The 21255-nt window shown below is 45.8% G+C and overlaps 1 protein-coding gene across 13 annotated transcripts in view; it reads left to right on the top strand.

Annotated features, from left to right (window-relative positions):
• ZNF462 (zinc finger protein 462) overlaps nt 1-20476 on the top strand; it is a 138082-nt gene extending 117606 nt beyond the window's left edge. For 12 of the 13 annotated variants that reach the window (XM_084899730.1, XM_084899732.1, XM_084899729.1 and 9 more), the window contains 3 exons: nt 12028-12157; nt 16371-16494; nt 17613-20476. In XM_084899730.1, coding sequence (XP_084755856.1) covers nt 12028-12157; nt 16371-16494; nt 17613-17814 — 456 coding nt within the window. In that variant the 3' untranslated portion in view covers nt 17815-20476. Of the gene's footprint in view, nt 1-12027; nt 12158-16370; nt 16495-16818; nt 16963-17612 lie in introns of all 13 variants that reach the window. The other variant, XR_014796408.1, reaches the window with a different exon arrangement.
• The last annotated feature ends 779 nt before the right edge of the window (nt 20477-21255 follow it).

Genomic DNA, 21255 nt, shown 5'->3' with positions numbered 1-21255 from the left:
TCTCATAATCCTGGACCGCTGGCTCCTAATCGCTTACCTGCGTGCCTACCTGTCTGCCTGCTTGGTCACCCCTAACTGTCCCCCCCCTCCCGCCGGCCTGATCACCCCTCACTGCCTCTGCGTGCCAGCCTGATTGCCCCTAACTGCCCCCCACTGCTGGCCAGGTCGCCCTCAACTGCCCTCTCCCTGCCAGCCTGGTTGTCCCCAGCTGCCCCCCCTTGCCAATCTGGTTGCCCCTCACGGACCCCCAGCTGACCTGGTCACCCCACGCAGCCTGGTGTTCAGTTGTTTGGTTGTTCCTCACTAAACCCCCCTGCTGGTCTAGTCGTAGGCAGCCATCTTGTGAGGACGTGAGGGCTAATTTGCATATTACCTCTTTATTATATAGGATTGTGTTTAAAACTCAGGCTGGTGGTTTTAGGCTAGAGCAAGCCAGGATGATCATTCTTCCCAGGGTAGCCTGTGAGTCACTGGGGAAATCCTGGCATCAGAAGTCATGCAGACGTGCAGCCAGGGGCTTCCTGCATAGGCAAGCAAGGCTGGGCTTGGGCATCGGCACCCGGGAACTGGGTTGCTCAGGAAAACAGGCCTCATTTAGAGCATTTGGAGCCTAACAGACCTGGGTTTGAGTTTTGTCTCCACTATAACTTAACTATAACTTAGGCAAGTGACTAACATTTCTGTGTCTGGTTTGTGATTTCTAAATGGGAATCGTGACACCTTTCTTGGCAGTTTTGTGAGATTAAAGGAAGTCCTGGTATTTCCCACATTTTGAGACCCACTGTGTTCTTCAGTGTGTCTGTGAGCTGATTTGTGTTCAAGAAGAACAATGGCTGTACGTGTCACAAAGGCAGTTACGTTCCTGGAGACCTAACATGTATGATAAAATCACTGATGGTATCTTGCATTTCAGACACGACTTTGATGTTATATGTTCAGCTGCCAAGTTATGTTCTCTAGTTTTACTCTTTCTTGTGCTTGACCAGCTTGTTAAGACCGCTGACCACCTAATTGATACCACAGAATTGCCGCTTTCACGCGGCTAATGATTTTCATCTTGGTCTCAATTGCCGTTAAGTTTATGAGACTCCTGCTTATTACTGATGGCAGCACTATCTTTTTCCCATTTCTGTTCCTTCTTAATGATAAGTGCAAAATGCAGTTCACATTTTTAAATAATTATCCAACACTATTTCATAAACAAAGATAGCAGTGCTGCTGAAATAGAATTCTTGACTGGCAGGCATTTATGCACTATTAAAAATATTCATTAGGGTGAAGGATATACAAAAATCTGATTTCAACATTCATGAAACAGTGTACAATGTACTGCAGAAATGTTTGCTAATAATTCAGATACAAAAGTCAAGGACCATAAGACAAGAACAAGAAATTAAAGGCATAAGAATTGGAAAGAAAAAATGTTTTTGTTCATAAACAATGTGATCTTTGTAGTAGAAAATCCTAAGTACTCCACTTAAAAGTTACTAGAATATTAATGAGATGAGTTTAGCAAAGTTGCAAGATATAAGGTCAATAACAAAAAATCAATTATATTTCTATATGTTGATGATGGAAATCTGAAAATGAATTTTTAAACAGGTCAATTTCATTGCTAAAACATCAAAAAGAATAAAATGCTTAATAAATTTTAACACAAGAAATATGAAAGCTATACACTGAAAACTACAAAATATCATTGAGAGAAATAAAAGAACTAAGTTAACGCAATACATACCATATTCATGGACTAGACTCAATATTGGTGGTCTCCCCAAATTGATCTACATATTCAATGTAATCTCTTTCAAAATCTCAGTAGGCTTTGTCCTTTGGTAGAAATTGACAAACTGAGAATAAAATGTATATGGAAATGCAAAGGAACAAAATTGGAGGACTCACTCTTCTTGATGTCAAAACTTACTGTAAAGCTACAGTAACCAAGAGCATGTGCTGTTGGCATAAGGATAGATGCCTGGATCAGTGGTGTAGAAGGACAAGTCCAGAAATAAATCCTCAGATATGTGCTCTATTGATTTGCATCCCAGTGCTATAGGCAGAGATGATTTTTCAACAAAAGGCAATAAGCAAGAGATGACTTTTCAACAAAAAGTGCTAGAACAGTTAGACTTCCGTGTGCAAAATAATGAGCATTGACCCTTACCATTACTCCCAACACAAAAACTAAATCAAAATGTATTGTGAACCTCAACGAAGGAGCTGAAAGTATAAAACCTCTAGAAAAAGAGTAGAAAGTTGCCCTTTCGTTAGGGAACATTTTCTTAGATAACAATACAAGTTATGGACAGTAAAAGAAAAAAATAAATTAGATGTCATCAAAATTAAATTTTTGTTCTTCAGAAATAAGAAAATAAAAAAGAAATTAAGAAAATAAAAAAGAAAGCAATAGATGTTAAACAAATATTTGCAAAGTGATTGCTGAATAAAGGACTTTAACTACAAATATATAAAAAACCTTTACAACTCAGTAATAAGATAATTGAATTAAAAAGACAAAGATAATCTCACACAGGGCTGGTTGGAGTATAAAATGGCACATCCATTTGGTAAAAAGTTAAACATAAACTTATCATCTGACCCAGCAAGTTTCCTCCCACATAAAGTTGACCGGTAAAACATGACACATATATCCACACCGTGGAATTATACTGATTATCAATAAATTTAAAAAAAAGAGTGATGGACACATGCACCGATGTGGGTAATCCTTTAAAATATCTTGTTAAGTGTACAAAAGCCAGGCACAAAAGACTACAGATTACATGACACCATTTATATGAAATTCCCAGTAAAGGCAAAACTAGAGATGAAACAGGTCAGAGGTTGGCTGGGCTGGAGATTGGGCTCAGGGATTCATTGCAGAGGGTGTGAGGGAACCTCTTAGAGTAATAGAAGGGGTCTTAAACAGATTGGTTGAAGGATGCACAAGTGCATGAACCCTGAAACTCATTGAACTGTTCATTTAAAATAGGTGATTTTAAAAAATATTCCATAGATTAATTTTATAGTAAAGAAAGCAGAACTCAGCCCCTAAAAGATGCACTTTTCCCAGGACCCGGCACCTAATGGCCCTCGATAAATGTTAATTTCCTGCAGCTTTCATAAAGTTGATCTTGGGCAGATAAGTCTACAAGATGCCCAAGATGCAGGTTAATGTGTAAACTGCCAAAAACAGAAATGTGCAGGAGACTTCACAATAGGTTCTAAGCTAAGGTTTGCTTCTTTTTCTTCAGATTTAAGCCTCTGTGTTCCACTAGTAGCTTTATTAGCTGATTTCGTGTGAGGGACAGAATCCAGAGGAAACGAGAAGACACTGTAGGATGTATTTTCAGTCAGAGGATTCCATGACTCAGAACTGGACATGGAAAACTGGAGTTCTCCATTCTGCCTGCAAAGCTGATAAAAATGTCTCTAAAGACTGTTATGGTTCATGGGACCAAAAACTGGTTCCAGCAGGCGGGGGAGGCATTGAATGCAGCCTTCCTTTTAAGAACCAGTTCTCAAGTGGCCGCACTGATGCTGCCATGTTTGTCCTCGGAAGCCAAGGCGAGGTAGCAAACCAGCACTCCTTTCCCGGGAGTCACAGACCTGGTCCTCACAGCTGTCTCTGTGCTGGTGGACAAGGAAGCACTTGCATTATTTTGGAGCCTAAAGCAAGCAATGCAGTGTCTGCTTTTTTTTTTTCATCCTCCACTTCCTGTCATTTTTTATCTCACTAGATTTCCTAAAAGACAGACTATTCTATTATTTCAACCCTTCCATTCTCCATCCTTCCATCCCTCCCACCGCCAATACACACACACACACACACACACACACACACACACACACACTGAAGTCATATATCTTCAGTGCCATTTATTAGCAATGCTGGTGAAAGTTAAAACGTAACATTTCTAGGAAATTTGAAGTCATGAAAAAAACAAAACCCCCAACCCACAATCCTTGTACTCTCATTTAAAAAAAAAAACAACACACACATTTTTTAAAGAAAGTTTAACTCTATTCAATACCTTGTTAGTGTTCTTTATGGTTCTGAAGTCTCTTCACTACTTTAAGGAACATAAAAATATATTATCTCTAACTTAGTTTGCTCATAAAATTGTCATGTTCGGTATATTAAATTTAGAAGGATAGTCTATTCAGGCAATGCACAGTCACTAATTTAATTTACTTGGAAATGTTTTTAATTTTTTTATACAAATGGAGCCTCAGGCGGCTGAACTCTAAGGAACTCGTATCTCTTCCTTTTCGCCAGTTTGGCAAACGCAGCAGAACACAGAGCTCGGGAGGAATTACCAGCAGTTTAGTGATTCCAATAAAATTGTTCAGCTTTCAGGACCAGTGAAATCCACAGTGGCAAAAAAAAAAGAAGAAGAAGAAGAAGAAGTCACATAGAGCATTTGTTTCCAGCAAAGTAAATGAGAAGAAACAAAACAAAAGAAGCACCTTCCCCAATGCCAGATCATAAACACATGTTTGGCCACTTTTATTATTTTTTTATTGTCTAAAGTTTTACATGTCTCCTTTTTCCCCAATTGATCTTCTCCCACAAGCCATTCCCACCGCCATAGTGTCTGTGTCCATTGGTTAAGCTAATATGCATGCATGCAAGTCCTTTGGTTGCTCTCTAACCCTCCCTCCCCTAACATTTGTCTCTGAATCTATTCTTGTTCCTCCAATTATGTTGATCATTATATCCCACATATGAGTGAGATCCTGTGATATTTATCTTTCTCTGACTGGCTTATTTCACTTAGCACAATGCTCTCCAGGTCCATGCAAATGGTAAAAGTTCCTTCTTTTTTATAGCGGCATCGTATTCCATTGTGTATATGTACCACATAAATTGTGCTGCTATGAACATAGAGGTGCATATATCCTTTCTGATTGGTGTTTCTGGTTTCTTGGCATATAGCCCTAGAAGTGGGATTACTGGGTCAAATGGGAGTTCCATTTTTAACTTTTTGAGGAAACTCCATACTGTTCTCCATAGTGGCTACACCAGTCTGCATTCCCACCAGCAGTGCACAAAGGTTCCTTTTTCTCCACATCCTCACCAGCACTTGTCGTTTGTTGATTTGTTGATGATAGCCATTCTGACAGGTGTGAGATGGCATCTCGTTGTTTTGATTTGCATCTCTCGGATGATTAGTAACTTCGAGCATGTCTCAGGGCCTTCTGTATGTCCTCTTTCAAGAAGTGTCTATTTAGATCCTTTGCCCATTTTTTGATTGGATGGTTTATCTTCCTTTTTGTTAAGGCCACTTTTTTATTATATTTTATTTTGTTTTATGATTATTATTAGCAGCTTTAGCTTTACAAGCCCCAAGGATTTCTGCCAGCTAAAGGTTTCTCTAGAAGGTTAGGTCGCTTCAGCTTTGTTTTCCCTCATACTAGTCTTGCTTCTTGATTTATCAGTTCTAGACCCATTTATTCGTGTATTTAGAAGAGAGAATTCATAGATGAAAAGGAGGTGAGACCATTTTTCAAAGAGACTTGCCAGGCAGAACCTGAGATGATATTTCCCAAGGAGATGTTCGACGTTCTCTAAATCCTTCGAAACTATCCACTGAACTCTCCCATCAGAAGTAATTGCTCCTGCCGAAACCAGTTTGGCTCAGTGGATAGAGCGTCGGTCTGCGGACTGAAAGGTCCCAGGTTTGATTCCGGTCAAGGGCATGTACCTTGGTTGTGGGCACATCCCCGGTGGGGCATGTGCAGGAGGCAGCTGGTCGATCTCTCTCATTGATGTTTCTGGCTCTCTATCCCTCTCCCTTAATCTCTGTAAAAAATCAATTAAAAATATATATATTAAAAAAATAAAAATAAAAAATAAAAAAATAATTGCTCCTGCTTCCAGGCATCCATAGGACTTTCATTCTCCCTCACTAAAGGCCCTTAGCGCATGCTGCTTGACCTTGCACTTGGCTCTCAGCAAGTCCCTGCCTTGCCATTGGATGTACTGTTCTTAAGTCGTAAACCCCATTATTTACTTGTCTTTCCTTCCCAAATCTGATCTGGTGCCCTGCATGCTGTAAAAGCTCCAGTAGCCGTTTGCTCCATCAATCAATGAAATCACTCCTCAAGTAGGAAACGTGAAGTGTCCTGTTTGTTCCAAGAAGCAGAACGTGGCGGCAGCATCAGCATCTTTGCCTCAGATTTCCAGCCCGGGAGACTGGCCAGGGCTCCGCTGGCCAACAGCAGCGCTGTCTGACGTTGCTAATGGTCCTTGCACTCGGCTCTCTGGAGAACTTGGGACCGGAGTTATGCCGAGATTCTCAACATGAGCTGATGCTCTCTGCTTTGCTAGGATGGGTCTGGCAGGAAAGTAAGTTTTCTGATTTGATCCAGTGATTGCAAAAGCAAGCAGCTGCCTTCTTGACTTCCGTGCTCCATATACCTTTAAGGGAAATTGACCATCTTTATCCTGTTTTTAGAAAGTGTTTTCTTCTGAAGAAAAATTCCCAAAAGATTCTACTCCTCTATCTATCCCCTCTAGTTTACAACAGAGCATTATCGGCACAGTACTTTTTCTTTCTTGTATTCTGCCTGCTGGGTCACATTGATTATTTGGTAAACAATTTTACATCTCTCCAGATGATCGGCATTATAATAGGGAAGTGGGCACTTTATCACCTGATGTGAGTGCTAGCCTTGGCTTTAGCAAGCGCTTTGTTTTCTTTTCCTCTTCTACAAATAGGGAGGATAACACATATCTTGCAGAGTGGTTATAGGAGTTAAATGATACATAGAAAATTACCGGATTAATTTTTAGCTTGTAATAGCTATTTGGTTGGAATTGAATCAAAATCTTTTAGAAAATGTCCAATTTTATTCTCTCATTAGCAAACCCGGGGACGCACATCTTAAGGCAATATTATGAACTTGTCTATGTTTTATGATCTACCATGAGTGTTTATGTTACTGGTAAATTGAAATAACATTTGCTGGGTGTCAACCACACGGCTGACCTTGTCCTCTGCCTTGAGCATGGAAAGCTAAGTAAAGAACACAGCACAGCATGTTAAGTGCGTGATAAAGGTTCCCACAAAACAGGGCAGATGTGCTGGCCCTGCTCTCCACCCCAGGAACCTGACACACGGGTCACTGAATGTCCTTCTGGAAGCTTGAGGAGCGCTCTGATGGGAATGCTCTTACCTGAGAATTGAAGATTCTGACCCGCCCCTTTGGCCATCGTCCTGTAAGGAACCGCGGAGACACTGCCTGCCGAAGGGTCCTCCCACTGCTTCCTCTCCCTCCTCCCCGTTCCCACGTCCCACGTGGCGCTGGGGTCTGCCGGGTAAACCCCGGCTACACTCTGGCCCCTGGACCAGATCCGGCCGCCACCTGGTTTGATGTGGCCTGCCAGCTAAGAGGGGTTTTGACATTTTAAATGGCTGGGAGGAAAAATAATAAAGAGTAATATTTTGAGACACGTGAAATGACGTGTCATTTGGATTTCCATGTCACAACAATTGCGTAGCTGTGACGGGAACTGGGGGGTCCTGACAGCCTAAGACACGTGCTCACATGGGCCTCCCCAAAGACCTGCCAGCCTGTCCGAGAGTCCTTGCCAATGTGCGCCGCACGCCGCGTTCTCTCCTTGTGATGGGAGGCCTTTCGGACGAGAGGGGCGGTTTTCCCGCGCTCCCCGGGGTCACGTTCCCTTTGGCCTTCCTTCGTAGTGGAAACATGGAGTGTTAGGTGACGCGAACACCTGGCTGGGTGGCCCTTTCCGAAGGTACCAACGTTGCATCGGTAGGAGGGAACTGTGGATTGCCCCACTCCACATCTGCTAAGTCATCTGCACACAGGGGTGTCCAGTTGCACTTTTTTGTTAACCAGTTTTTATCAGTTCTTCCTGTGAGACTGGGTTTGCCACCTAGCACTCTAGGAAAACTCATGCTCACCTTGGTAACGTGTGTAAATCTTAGGTGCCTCTCCCTTAGGAGTAAGCCTGAGTACGGGATTCCTCTCCTATGCCAGGGGCAGTCCTAAGCCGTCGGCCCAGTGGCTGAAGACCAGCAAGCAGGGACAAGTGTAGTTGTGAGGCTTGAACACTCGTTGAGAGCGTGGGATGGTTGGCAGCGTCATCGGTGCGAGCTTAGCTTTCCTGGGAAAGCATCTGCTGGCCGATGCCCCTCATCCCACGTGCCCATTGGATGGGAGACTTCACCACGACTGTGGGTCAGTGGCTTCACAGGGGACTTTGGGGTTTGGGCATTCACAGATAACTGTCACAGGATATAAGGATCTGTGTATAGTTTTGTTTTGTGTTTTAACCTTCACCTGAGGATAGGCCTTTCAGTGATGAGTGGGCGAGAGAGAAAACATCAATTGGTTGCCTCCAGTACACGCCCCGACCAGAATTGAACCTGCAGCCTGGGTATTGCCCTGACCGGGAATTGAACCCACCACCCTTTGGTGTGTGGGACGATGCTCCAACCAGCTGAGCCACACTGGCCAGGGCTGCGTCTAGTTTTATAGTCTGAGTGAGAATGTATGTGAACACTCCACCCTTCAAAGCTATGTGTGGCTTTTGCCTACAGAAGGCTCCTAAATCTTAAACTCGTATGCTTCTTTTTTCTCTCTCTGTTGTGGGCCTTTGGGAAAACAGGTAATAAGTTACCTTCATCTCCAGAGGAAAAGGTGAATTTCCCTAAGTTGTCCTCTGCACCGTTAGAAAGGGGGTCAGATACCCTCCCGTCTCCAGGTCCGGAAGTGACCTGTATGCTCATTCCAGAATCCAACTCACACACATATTGGAATTTCAATAAAGTCCAAACTCTTTGATTTTGACCCTGTAATTTCACCTCTGCAAGTTCAGCCTATAAAATTAAAGCTAAGCAGGAAAGAGAGGATTGCATACAATAAGGTCTATTACTGCATTTTTAATAGTGAAAAGCCAAAGGTAAACTCGCATGGGAACAGTAAACTATAACACATCCCCTAATGAAACGTTATACAGCGATTAAGAATGCCGCCGATACAGAGAATGTGTGTGCCACGCCAGGCCTGGCCGGTGAGATCCCGCTGGGAGTCGGATGCAGAGCAGCGTGGGTGGGAGGCGGAGGGGAGTGTGTGCAGGCCATAAACAATTAATTACTGAGCGGAGGGAATCACCAAAGGCGAGGGCAGGGTGCTGTGAGAGTGCAGAGCAAGGATATTTAACCACGGAGGAGTCTGACACTGAAGCGAGGCTGGAAGACAGAAATCACCACGTGGAGGAGGCAGGCCAAAAGGGAAATGGCAAGTGCACGGGAAGGAGTGAGGGAGGGAACAAGGGGCGGGGAGGGCACAGGATCAAGAGTCTGGCAGATCTCAGGAAGCTCAGCAAGTTCAGGGCCGTGGGAGCAAAGGGGAGACAGCCGGGAGAGGGCGGGCCAGGGCACGATGATCGCCCGCCACACAAGTCTTAGTAAGAAATGAGGATTTTTTTCCTCAGGGCAAGCTGAGGCTGACATGAACAGATTTAAATTTTTTAAAGATCACTCAGAAGGCACCGGAGATTAGATGCAAGAGGAGTAAGTGGCTGACGGAGGGAGGACATGGCATTCATCCAGGTGAGAGATGGGCTCAGAGACGCAGTGAGGAGTCTCGTGCAGTAAGATTAATATTGGCTGGCTGACCGGGGGACTTACAGTAGAGTTAGAACCCAGCGTGATCAAAACCAGGAAAAGGTCTTGCACTCTTTCAAAATTGTGCAGAATCCAAAATGTTAACAGTTTCCCGGTGAAGGGAAAGGAAAGAGGGAGGCGGGGAAGAAAAAAGGAACATTCGGTTTGGCGGCAGGTCTGTCACTGGAGCCCTCGGGAAGCAGGGCTCAGGTGCCCGGTGCAGGGGCTGACACACAGTAGGCCCTCAGGAAGTCCTTGTCTAATGAAGGAACGGATCGATAAAAGACTCACTGGATGAAACAATGCGGGATTTCCTTCTGGCCGTTCTTGGTTTCATCATTTTTTCCTGGCGTCTTGCCACCCCTCGTGTCCCTTCCACACGCAAGTGGCCTGGCTGCAGGTGGGATGTGGGAGAAGGTGACCAGAAAAGGCTGCCTTTTAAGTGCTAGTCCTTTAAAAAATGTGGTGTTTTTTGTGTGTGTTTTTTTACACATAGTTCAAAGTTAGGCAGGTTGGAACCTTGCCTCCTTTTCCTTGAACACTGGCAACCTAGAAAACTTCTATTCAGATATTTGTGATAAATGCTAGTGGGTTAAAATACAGACTTTGTGGCTAAACATAACTTCATAAATATGCATTGACAATGCTCATCATACGCCTTTTCCAAAAGCCCAAATTGGAGAAGACCACATTCCCAGCAAGGGGCAGGAAACGACGTTTGGGGGAACAGCTGTGTTTTGGGTAGTGTGCTGACCCCCCCCCCCCTTAATAAATGAGGACATTTGTGTTGAGTAACTTGCCCAGAGTCTGAGTACGGCAAACCCTGGACTTGAATGTAGGTCTGACTTCAGCGCTCTTGCTCCCGTGTCCTACCCTCTCCCACTTCATGTTGTAAAATGAATTGTAAAACTTCACGTCGGTCTGTGAGAGTGAGGCCTGGTGGATAAGCCCCCGGTTAGGAAGGTGCCACAAGCAGAAGTGCTTTTGAGACTGTTGCTGTGAACGCTTATTAGATGGGTGGAAGGGGAGAAATCGAGATTCTGAGCCAGCTTCCTCCTCGAGTTAGCCTGTTAATTTTTACAGCGTTTTTAATGAGCAGAACACTTGCTGTCCGAGTGTTGAGCATTGAGACGGACACAGGCCCCTCTCCCACCCCCGTGTCTCGTTGTTTTCAAAGTGACTGCTTTCCTGGGGTCCTCGTTGTATTCCATGTGTTGCTCCTCTGGTTTCTAAAGAGCTTTTATCCCGAGTGTATTCTTCCTCCTCTGAAATGCTCCCTCTTACGGAGCATGGTGGGGACAGTATCGAGCACGTCAGAGGACTGACTGCATGTTGGCCCTGACACTGCGAGTGTCTCTCGTGTTTGTCACAGTTGATGGTGGTGATCCCATCTGCCTGGCATCTGGAGCCGTGGTGCTCAGCGAATCTGTGTTCCAGTCTGGTCCAGGGGATATCTTGGGATTGTCTTGTACATCCTCCCTGTTCTCTGCTTGTCCTCCTTACACTCTCTCTCTCTCTCTCTGGAGCAGCTATGGACATCTGCCTTGCAGTCTAGTGAATGATGTCTGTGTTCCTTCCCAACTTCTCGGTGCACTGTGAGCCTCGGGAGGCCGGACTGGATCTCCTCTGTGGGCCCTGCCTCTACCCCTCCAACAGGGGAGCCCAGCGCCTGCCATGGCTGTATGTTGCCCCGAGTTCTGTGCTAACCTGGGGCTCCTGGTCAGCTGTGAGTTAGGAATCCAGTCACTGTTGCCAGGACAGCCTGCAGCCCTGCAGGTGGCGGGACTGTGGGGGAAGAGGCTGCCACTCTCACTGCCGGTTCTCGGGATACTTAAAGTCTCTTCGCCTCCAGGAGAACGGGGTCGCTTACAAAGGTCACTGTTTTGAATTCAGTAAAAAACGGTTTCCCAGGCCTGGCTGGGTGCTCAGTGGTTAGAGCATGAATTTGATCCCTGGCAGGGCTGGAAACAACTAATCAATATGTGTCTCTCTCCCTTCGATGTTCCTCTACCTCCCACCCCCCCATCTCCTCCTTCCCTTCCACTCTGCCTGAAAATCACTGGAAAAAATATCCTCGGGTGAGGATTGACAAAGAAACAAAAGATTGTTTGCTGGCCACCCCTTCTACTCCCAGGCTTTGATACTTTTGCTTTCTGGCCAACAACTCACTTTTCTAAGTGCAGTAAGGAAGGCCCGGTGTTGACAGTCCCATTGAAAACAGTGGGATATGGGAGCACCTCAGAAACAGCATCTCCGTGGAGAGGAGGACCGCCGAGCACCGGTGTCGTTGGGTCCTGGTTCCAAAAACAGACAGGGCACGGGTGCTAGGGAGCTCCCTCCCCACCCACCCGCGGCCCGCTCCCATGGTGCGCTTGGCCTCTTGCAGGTGAGCCGGAACTTCGAGCTGGTCGGACGGGTCAACCTGGACCAGCTGGAGCAGATGAAGGGCAAGCTGGAGAGCTCCAGCAGCGAGGACGACGACAAGGAGGAGGAAGTGGGCAAGGCCGAGGACAGAGGTGAGTCTCGCCCGCCCTCCGGGCCCCGGTGGCAGCCAGCAAGTCCGTGGGGAGATGGGGAGGCAGGGGGGTGCTGTAGGAGTAACAGAAGGAGCGATCCCTTTGTTCAGGAGCAGAACTGACTGGCTCAAGAGACCTGGCAGGGGCCGTGTCTTGTAAACTATTTCCAGCTGTAGAAACTCTGAGGGAAACAGGCATTTTCTCTCTCGCTGTGGTTGATTTGTTTATTAACAATGCAGAGTGGTGATTTGTTTTTAATAAGGAAAAGGGGTGTCTTCGGGGTCTTAGTATAAGGACTGGCCAATGGCAAGTTGGATGGCACTAGAGCTATCAAGGGATGTCAGTGAACACCCAGTGGGATGCTGATTTGAAATTGCTGCTGCAGGGCTCACCCTGCTGAGGCTGTGAGTGGGGGAGGCTGTGAGACAAATCCTGAGCCCCACCCCTTACCCCCCCCTCAGTCCTCAGCATTGGCCCTCCCTTAACCGCCTTGCTGTTGGCTTTGACAAAACCAGTAGTTTTCATTTAGTCATGTGTTTACAGGGGACACGGAGAAGGTCTCATGGAATTTTTGTACTATTTTTCCAACTTCTTCTTAGTCTATAATTATCTTCAAAATGAAGATTGTTGAAAGTATATGTAATTATAGACAGGCATGTATGTAGAGTTGTTCTCTGCATCGATCAACGTGGAATATTGTGGAAATCCAAAGACCGTGCGTATGAGCAGACAGGTTGAAATCTGTTACCTTCAGTGACTGCAGACTTATCAGAGTCACACGGGTACCACAGCCTGAGTAATGGACCGTAGTGACTGCAGACTTATCAGAGTCACACGGGTACCACAGCCTGAGTAATGGACCGTAGATGTCCCCGCAGTGCTGAGGGGGGACGGTGTTAGATGCCTTTGCTTCTTTAAGCTCATGTCGTGGAGAGGGATCTGCAGTTGGCCTGTCTAGGGTTTGGCTTCAGTTTTTCTAGTACCATGGTCGACAAACTGCGGCTCTTGAGTGTGGCTCTTCCACAAAATATCATGGCCTGGGCTAGTCTATTTTGAACAAGTGACATTAGAAGAAGTTTAAGTTTTAAAAATTTGGCTCTCAAAAAAAAATTTTAATTATTGTAGTGTTGATATTTGGCTCTGTTGACTAATGAGTTTGCCGACCACTGGGCTAGTAGCTATATGGCTGGGTATCTCCCTGTACATTCATCATCAATAATTAATAATAATATCACCTATCTCCTAGGGTTCTGTGTAAAGCTCCAGTGAGACAACACACAAACCAGTCCTTGAAACATGGTAGCCACCTGATAGATGATAACCCTGCCATGGAGGTGGTATTGTCATTTGGCAAGTAGGGAAATAAAGGCCCAGAAAAGTTAAGAGCTCATGCAAAGTTTAAAAAACAAAACACTAGAGATAGAATTTTGTCTTTTGGCTCCAAAGGCAAGATCCCTTTTACGGGATGTCCTGTTTGCCAACCCTGTGGACAGTGGCCTGTTCACTGAAGGGAACTTGACCCTCAATTCTATCAATTCGGTGGCCATTAGGGTCTCACTCTAAGATACACTTTTACAAAAATAGCTATTTTCCCCCTCCTTGGTCAGTCTGCAAGCCTGAGGGAGAGTATTGGGTGACCATTTCTCTGTGAGATCCTTCCGGTTTTTTCCCCTGACCTCCTCCCACTCCATCCCCACCCACCCCACCATGACATGGTGGCAGGAGACCCCAGGTTTGCAAAGTGGGAGCCCCCTTTAGCCCTTTTTGGCTAGGACGGCAGCAGGGACTGCTGTTTACAGGGTGAGCCAGGGTGTGCCAGCATGCCCACGGTAACCTGGAAAATAAGTCACAAAGGAAGCATCCTCACCGGTAGGTTGGTTGCCCTTGTGACAGACATTACAGCGTCTGTGAGTAGGGGCCAGACTCCTCCGTCTCTCGCACGGACAGTGGCTGTGATCTGAGGAGCTGGGTTTTGCATTTTCTTTCTCAGTATCCCATAGATAGGTTCTTGGTGATGGGATCGGTGCACTGCTCCCCCAGTTCTCTGGAAAGGGGTCCTCTGACAGAGGGCCCCCTGCGCCTCCTGAGGCCCCAGGCCCTGCCCTCCCACCCCAGGTCCTGTGACTTCTGAGTCTTTAAAGCGAGCACACGTGAACTTAGAGGTGATAAGCATTCCAGAGACAAGAGCCCTCGTGAGGCCTCCCCGGTGACTCATCCACGTAAAAGCAGAGACGGGGAAAGAGGTGGCAGCTGGAAGTGTGGGCACAGGCAGGTTTCCCGCTCGTGCTGCGTGGCCGCCCCCTCACATGAGCTTCAGACCTGCCCGGTTTGGACTAGAAAGAGCTTCACTGCGTCTGACCGCGTCTCACTGGAGGGCAGCCTCCCATTCATGAGCCTTCACCACGTGGGAAGAGCCTCGGGGTGGAGAAGCTTGTCTGTCTCTCCCTGGGTAGGAGATTTACAGGAGCCGCTTCCAGTTCTGTTCATGGAAATCATCAGCCTCACTTCCCGTCCCTCCTGAGTTTGTCTCATCTCCTTCTAATCCAACTCTCACCATGGAGGTGGGTTCCTGCCAGCGAGAAGAAAGGACACACAATAGCCTGGGGGTGTCTGCCAGCCGGCCTGTATTCCAGGAGGATAGTGGGGTGGTGGCTCTAGCGTGGCTGATGAAGAGCAGCTTGCCGGGTGAGAGGTAGTGACTGGCCGCCTCCTTGGGGGCCGAGCCACAGGAGCCTTGGGAAGGATAGATGAGTGGTTTCATGTTCCTCCGGGTAAAAGCGCGCGTGTGCCTGGAGCTCGCCCCTCATTGGCAGGGCGGACTTGCATCAGGCCCTCGTTAAGGGGGCCCTCGTCCTTGTGGGGACCCCACTCCCGGCAGCCTCTTCCAGGGCTGGCGTGGCCACCCTGCAGGTGCCGCCTCGGAAGCTCGGAGGGAATCTGAAAGAGAAGAAACCAAAATTCACCGAGGCAGGCTCCTCCCCGCCCCCTCTCATTATGCAGTTGGGAGGAGTCAGGGAAGCATTCTGTTGATTTCTTGCCCAAGATAATCCCTGCTAAGAAATTAATGCGCCGAGCAGATGGTGCTGTCTCATTTCCAGTGAAAAGAATCAAGGGAGATAGTCTGTGCAATTATTTTTAATGGCTGGTGTGGTGATCTTCTTAATTTGTGAGGAAAAGGCTTCGTGCTTTTGTTCACACTGGCCCGTTCGCATGGCTTTGTGAGCTGAAGATTAAGGCTTACCCCGTGAGCGCCGTCCTACAGTGTGAGGGGCTGGAAGCTTGCAGTCAGGAGACGCCTCCCCGTCACGTCTTGTACACTCAGGCACCGAGGGATCAGGTCTGGGGAGGTGGTCAGTCCTGCCCTCCTCTGCCGCGTGGCTGCAGATCTGTGCTGCTCGTCCTATGGTGCTAGCCCGGGAGAATGTGGCCTGCTGCAGTGTCATGTGAAAGACACATGGGCTGGGGACTCGAGATCCCACAGAAGCTCCTGTCTTGGAAGTTGCCAGGAGGAGTGGCCTATAAACAATCAGCCGCCCAACTCACGCTGATCAGACCCTTACCATGTGTGCAGCACCACGGAGGAGAAAAAAAACAATGATGTTGGGTGTCTACAACAGACCTATCCAGAGGAATGGGGGCTGGGCACGCTTTTTCACACGCCGGCCTCCCGTTGTCCAGCACGCACCTTCAGGCATTCAGTGCTCAGACCCCGTGAGGTGTGTGGTGACGACAGTGTGGCAGTGACCGCCGTCGGAGTCAGGACGGCGTTCCCACTGGAAAGCGTCGAAACCCCACCCCGCATCTGCGTGTCACCTGGGCCATGCTTGCGGGATCCTATGTTCTTTTTAGTGAGCAAACTTGTGTCAGATAGAAAATGGTGCTAAATAGTGAAGCACTACTAGACCATCACGGGTGAGGAGATTTGATAGGAAACCTGCTGAGATGCCGTGGGAATGGCCCCGGTTGTTAGCGACAGAAGCAGCTGGAGAGGTGGGGATGGGCACGTGTGGGGCCTGGGAGCCAGGGACGGTTCCAGGAGTGCCGTCAGGCAAAAAGCCGGTGGGAGAAAGGACAGGGGGTTTGAAACTTGCTCTCCCAAGTGGTGTGACCAGGGAGGGGAGGAAGGCAAGGAGGTCTCTCCTAAACGCTGGCTTACCTCTCCCGCCGCCTCCCGCCGCTCGCAGGTAACACTTGTCCGGCTCTCTCCTTACAGATCTGATGAGGTTTGCTGACCGCGGGGCTGCCATGAACGCTCAGAAGCGCTTTCCGTGTGAATTCTGCGGGCGGGCGTTTTCCCAGGGCTCCGAGTGGGAGAGGCACGTGCTGAGACATGGCATGTAAGTTGAGCCCTCCCCAGGCGCCTTGCCCAGCAGGAGGCGGTAGGGAGGTCAGGTTCATTGTTTTCTGGTCCCCCTGCCGGCACCCAGCCCCCTCTGTGTCACATATCTGGGCATGGGAGGAGAGGCAGATGTCAGGAACTAGGTTTCTCCTCTCTTTTCTGTTGGTGTTTTAAATGGTCACCCAGACACAAGTCTAACAAAAAAAAAAAAAAAATCACCTTCGATACGATGGCAAATCCCACTCAAGCCCTCGCGTACAAGTGTCGCGCTTTCTCCAGCCAGTGTCCCTTCAGCTCTCATTAGCGTGGCGTTCTCTGATAGAGCGTGGACCGGGGTCAAAAGATCTGGCTTCTGTTCCTGCCTCTGATGACTCATTCCCCAAGTGGCCTGGAACATTCCCACGCACCTCTTGGTGCCTTCCGTGCTCTGCCTCGGGGACAGAGCCAGCTTCTGCCTGCCTCCCAGGTAGGTGGGAGCACACCTGTAAAACACCTGTAAGCTCTTTGAATATAAAATTGTCCTTAGTCTTCCAGATAGCCTATGAGTTGGTCCTTTTAGCAGAAAATACCCCTGACACCTGAAGCATCTAAATTTCAGACTATAACTCAGCTTCCCAAGGTGTGGGTTTGGTCTTCAGGTTTTTGCTTTTCATTTATTTCTATGATTTGCTTCTGGGCCTGTCCATTAACTCTTTGCTACCGGGGCTGTTGCTCTTTTTAGTCTCAATAAACACAGCCAACCTCCTAGCTTCCGGGTTCCGCTGATGAGGTTGAGCATAAGACAAGACTTGCTCTGACCGCTTACAACCTCTCTCTGTTCCCAGTAGAGGCGGGGAACATAAAACCGTTATATTAATCTGACATCATCAAAGCATGATGTCATCAAACCATAGTATGATAATGGATATTTCTGAAGGTCCAAGTACCAGGAACACTTGTCCTAAGCACAACGTGTAGCAAGGATAAGTCGCTCACAACTTAAGTCATCCTTTCGTGGCATTGGTTCCAAGGAAACCCCAAGGCCTTTTGTTAAGGATGTGAGTCTTTTTTTTTTTTTTTTCATTTAACTAGGAAACAACACACACTCACCCGTCTCTGCCATCCATGTTTCTTCAGGGCGTTGAATGACACCCAGCAGGTGAGCAGAGAAGAGATCCAGCTACAGGAGAGCGTGCAGGACGGCGTGAAGATGCCCTGCATAGAGGAGAAGGAGGACGACGTCGGGATGGACTTTTCCCTCAAGAGCGAGACAGTAGCCATCTGCGTGGTCGCTGCCGACAGATCCCTCCTGGAGGACGCCGAGGCCGAGAAGGAATAAAGCGCGGGGTGGAATTCTGGATCCCAACCTTACTTGAACTGTGATGCGAAGTGGGAGGGCCAGCTCGGGCTGAGACCTGGGGGACAGAGAAGAGGAAGACAGAACAAAGCTGCTTTTTCGGACTGAACAATCTATTTTCAAAGCACTGGTACCTGTGTGAGTGAGTATGTAAATTAAAGTTATTTAAATGGTTGGAATATGTGGCTCCTTTTCCATCACTACACCTTCCCTCCCGGATCTTCAGCGTGGAAGTGCCGCTGGCTTGCGGGACACGCAGCGCCTCCCGGGCATGGCGTGCCCTGCGGCGGGCTCGGACAGTGCGTGGACACAAGCTCCGTGGCGATAGAAGACTTCTTAGGGGAACAACATTTTTCTGACGCACAACTTTCCGTGCGTTTTTCTAGTTTTCATACCTTAAGCTTTTTTCAAGACCTAACTGCAGCCGCTTTGGGAAAAAAAACAAACAAAAACAAAACAGAAAACAAAAAAACTGCTTTGCCTAAAAACAGTCACCTGTTTCCTAGTACCTCAAACTTAACCAAGGGAATTCTCTGCATTTGTCAGTACTACCTGTCGTCGCCGTGGTTAAATGTAGAGAGAACTGCTGGGCAAGATGGTGAATGGAGAAAGAAAAAAAAAAGAGTTTTAAAGAAAGGAACACAAATTGTGCTTAAAATCCCCATGTGGGTTTTATTTCTTAAAATACTGTGATTTTTTTAATTATTTTAGTAAAAAACAAAACAAAAAAAAGAAACAGACTTTAATTATTAGATAACTGTTTGTGAATTGTCATCCTTTATCCCAGGTAAGCTGTTTATTAGTGTTCAGCTATGATTTAAGACTTTGGTAGATTCATACAAGCTAATTTTACAGTGACTGTGGAGTTCCGTTTGCCACATGTTCATTTTTCTATCAGCTTGAGTGTTACAAACACAGCACAATTCAGTTTTTCATATAAATTGTTTTTCTTTGTGTGTGTGTGTGTGTGTGTGTGTTGATATTGTTTTAATTTGGGGCAAGGGAGATTTAAGGTTTTTTTTTTGTGTGTGTGTGTGTGTGAATAGGAATGTTTTTATTTTAAACATGGAAATAACAAAGAACTTTTTTTTTTTTTTTAATTTAAAGAACCAAACTTTTGGCACAGCTATGCAGCTTGTGGGCCAGACGAGGAAGTCCTCTTCACCCTTTTGTTGCTCGTCAAACTATCACATTATCCGTCTCACACAAGTACTTTCTGTTAGGATGGGCTGGCTTTTGTGCGTGATTTCAAATCTGTGTTTTGCTTTTGTTTGCAATGTGTTGTGTTTTTATTTGGAGGGTGGGGGTTCTCATTTAATTTGCGGGATAAGGGAACCCCATCCCTTTGGTGAGAATGGACAAGAAATACTTGCATCCTACAAGGAACCTGGAGAACTACTTTTTTGTTGTTTGTTTAAATCTAGCTGCCAGCTGCTCCATTTCCCCGTCTTAGCTTTTTCAGGAGGGAGCAGCTTAGACTAAATCTAAGTCTACATTTATAATATGTTCTGATTGTGAACAGAGAGTTTTTGTTACAAAAAGTAGAAAAGAACTTTCCTTGAAGCCTAGGTTTTAGAAGCCTGTGAGCTTGTGTGCTTGGATGTGTGTGTTCTCGTGCGTGTGTGTGGGTGTGAGAGAGAGGAGTGTGTGTGTGTGAGTCCTTTGGTTTTCATGTTTTTTGTTTTTGTTTTGTTTTTTTACTTGGAAGGGTTGGGGGAGGGGGAGGGAAGAAAGGGAAGGGAATTGCGGAGATGACAGTGTCCCACATAGCTTCAAATAAAATCCATGGAAAGATACTGCATTTGTGGAATAAGTGCTTACTTGAAAAGCATGTTCTTTATTTTCTTGCTATTAAGATTTTTTTTTTTTTTTTTGGTAGGGCATTTTTTATTTTTTATTTTTTTTTTTAGGGATGAGGGCCATCATGTGGAAACCAGAAAATGGGAAAAGTGTGAACTATCTAAGCAGAGATTTTGTTTCGTGTCCATATTTGTTTTTAATTGTCCTCATTTCAAATGCATTAAAACAGTTCCATACCTGGATGGATTGGGTATTTGTAATGGTTACCAAAAAACAAACAAAAAAGAAAAAAAGGCAAAGAGAGAAAAAGGAAAAAAAAAAAAAAGAAAGAAAGAAAGAAAGAAAATAATTGTGACATGCTTTTATCACTACTTTATTTTTCAAATAACATGTAAATATTGTAATCCATTGGATTTTGTTTTGCTAACCTGTTAATAAAAATATGGGACCATTATCCTTGTAACAAGGCTAGAATGTCATTTTTTTTCTTTTTTTCAAACATATACCTGATATTTTGTGGCCGCACATTTTGGATGCATTATTATAATTCTGTTGACTGTAATGACATAGACTTTACAACATTTTTTTTTTGTTTAATTTATACAGAGGACATTTTTTTTTCAGAGTTCGAGAGAAGAAAGTAAATAGCAAAATGAGGACCTATTGACTCCAATAATCAGTGTTTCCCAATACTTGATGAAAAGATAGGGAGATCCTGAGTTCTTGAAGCCAAGGGTTTAAAAAAAAAACACAAAAACACACAAGTAGGTTATTCAAGTTGTTTGCAACATACATTTTGTAATAAAATGTGAGAAATTAATAAAGAATTTTTTTCACATGTGTCTATGTGCATCTATTGTAGATCATTGATAAATATAATGGCAGAAAATGTAGAAAGGATGTTGCATTGCCACTGAATCTACACAGGTCTGGAAAGCAAAGGTAAAAAGTAATGTGAGGTGTGAGCTGAGATTTTAAAATGTTCCTATTTTTGGATTTGGCAATGTATCAACAGCTGGGGAATGTTATGGAGGGAATGTTTTCCATCAAAATTGTGAATCAGTGTGTGTGACAGTTCAGAAGGAGGAAGTGCCCGTGATTAATGGGGACCCTGAATCCATGAGCATAGCAATTTTAAACCAACAGCAAGTTACACCCACTGCCACAAACTCTCTCACTGTGCATCCCGCACCAGCAATTATCCTCATTAACTCTGTGAGCTATGCTGATAGAAAGCAAAGGAAAAATTAAGTCATGAAACCCAGAAGAAAAGTCAACATCAACAACACCGATCGTTTGACTCGGAGCTGACTTACCCTGTCACAGGCCTTCAGTGTTAGGAGACAATGGCTCATGGATTCCTTGTTCTGAGTTCATTCAAAAGTTTGGTTCTCACCCTTCATCATCATCTTCTTCCCTTCACAAAAGAAAGTTTTGCTTATAAGAGCATATAAAACACAATGAGAGAAAAGAGATAAATCGGGATGCCAGGGAAATGACTGAGGAGCAAAGTGATTGATAAAAGAATTGGCAAAACACATTCCACGAGGTTATATTTGGCTCTGAGCTTCCTGGTTAGCAAGACAAAAAGTGACCAACTAAGAAGCATAATCTTATTAACTT

Source organism: Pipistrellus hanaki (genome assembly GCF_964339955.1).
Source record: "Pipistrellus hanaki genome assembly, chromosome: 11".
Lineage (NCBI taxonomy): Eukaryota > Metazoa > Chordata > Mammalia > Chiroptera > Vespertilionidae > Pipistrellus > Pipistrellus hanaki.
This window is presented reverse-complemented; position numbering and strand designations above follow the sequence as displayed.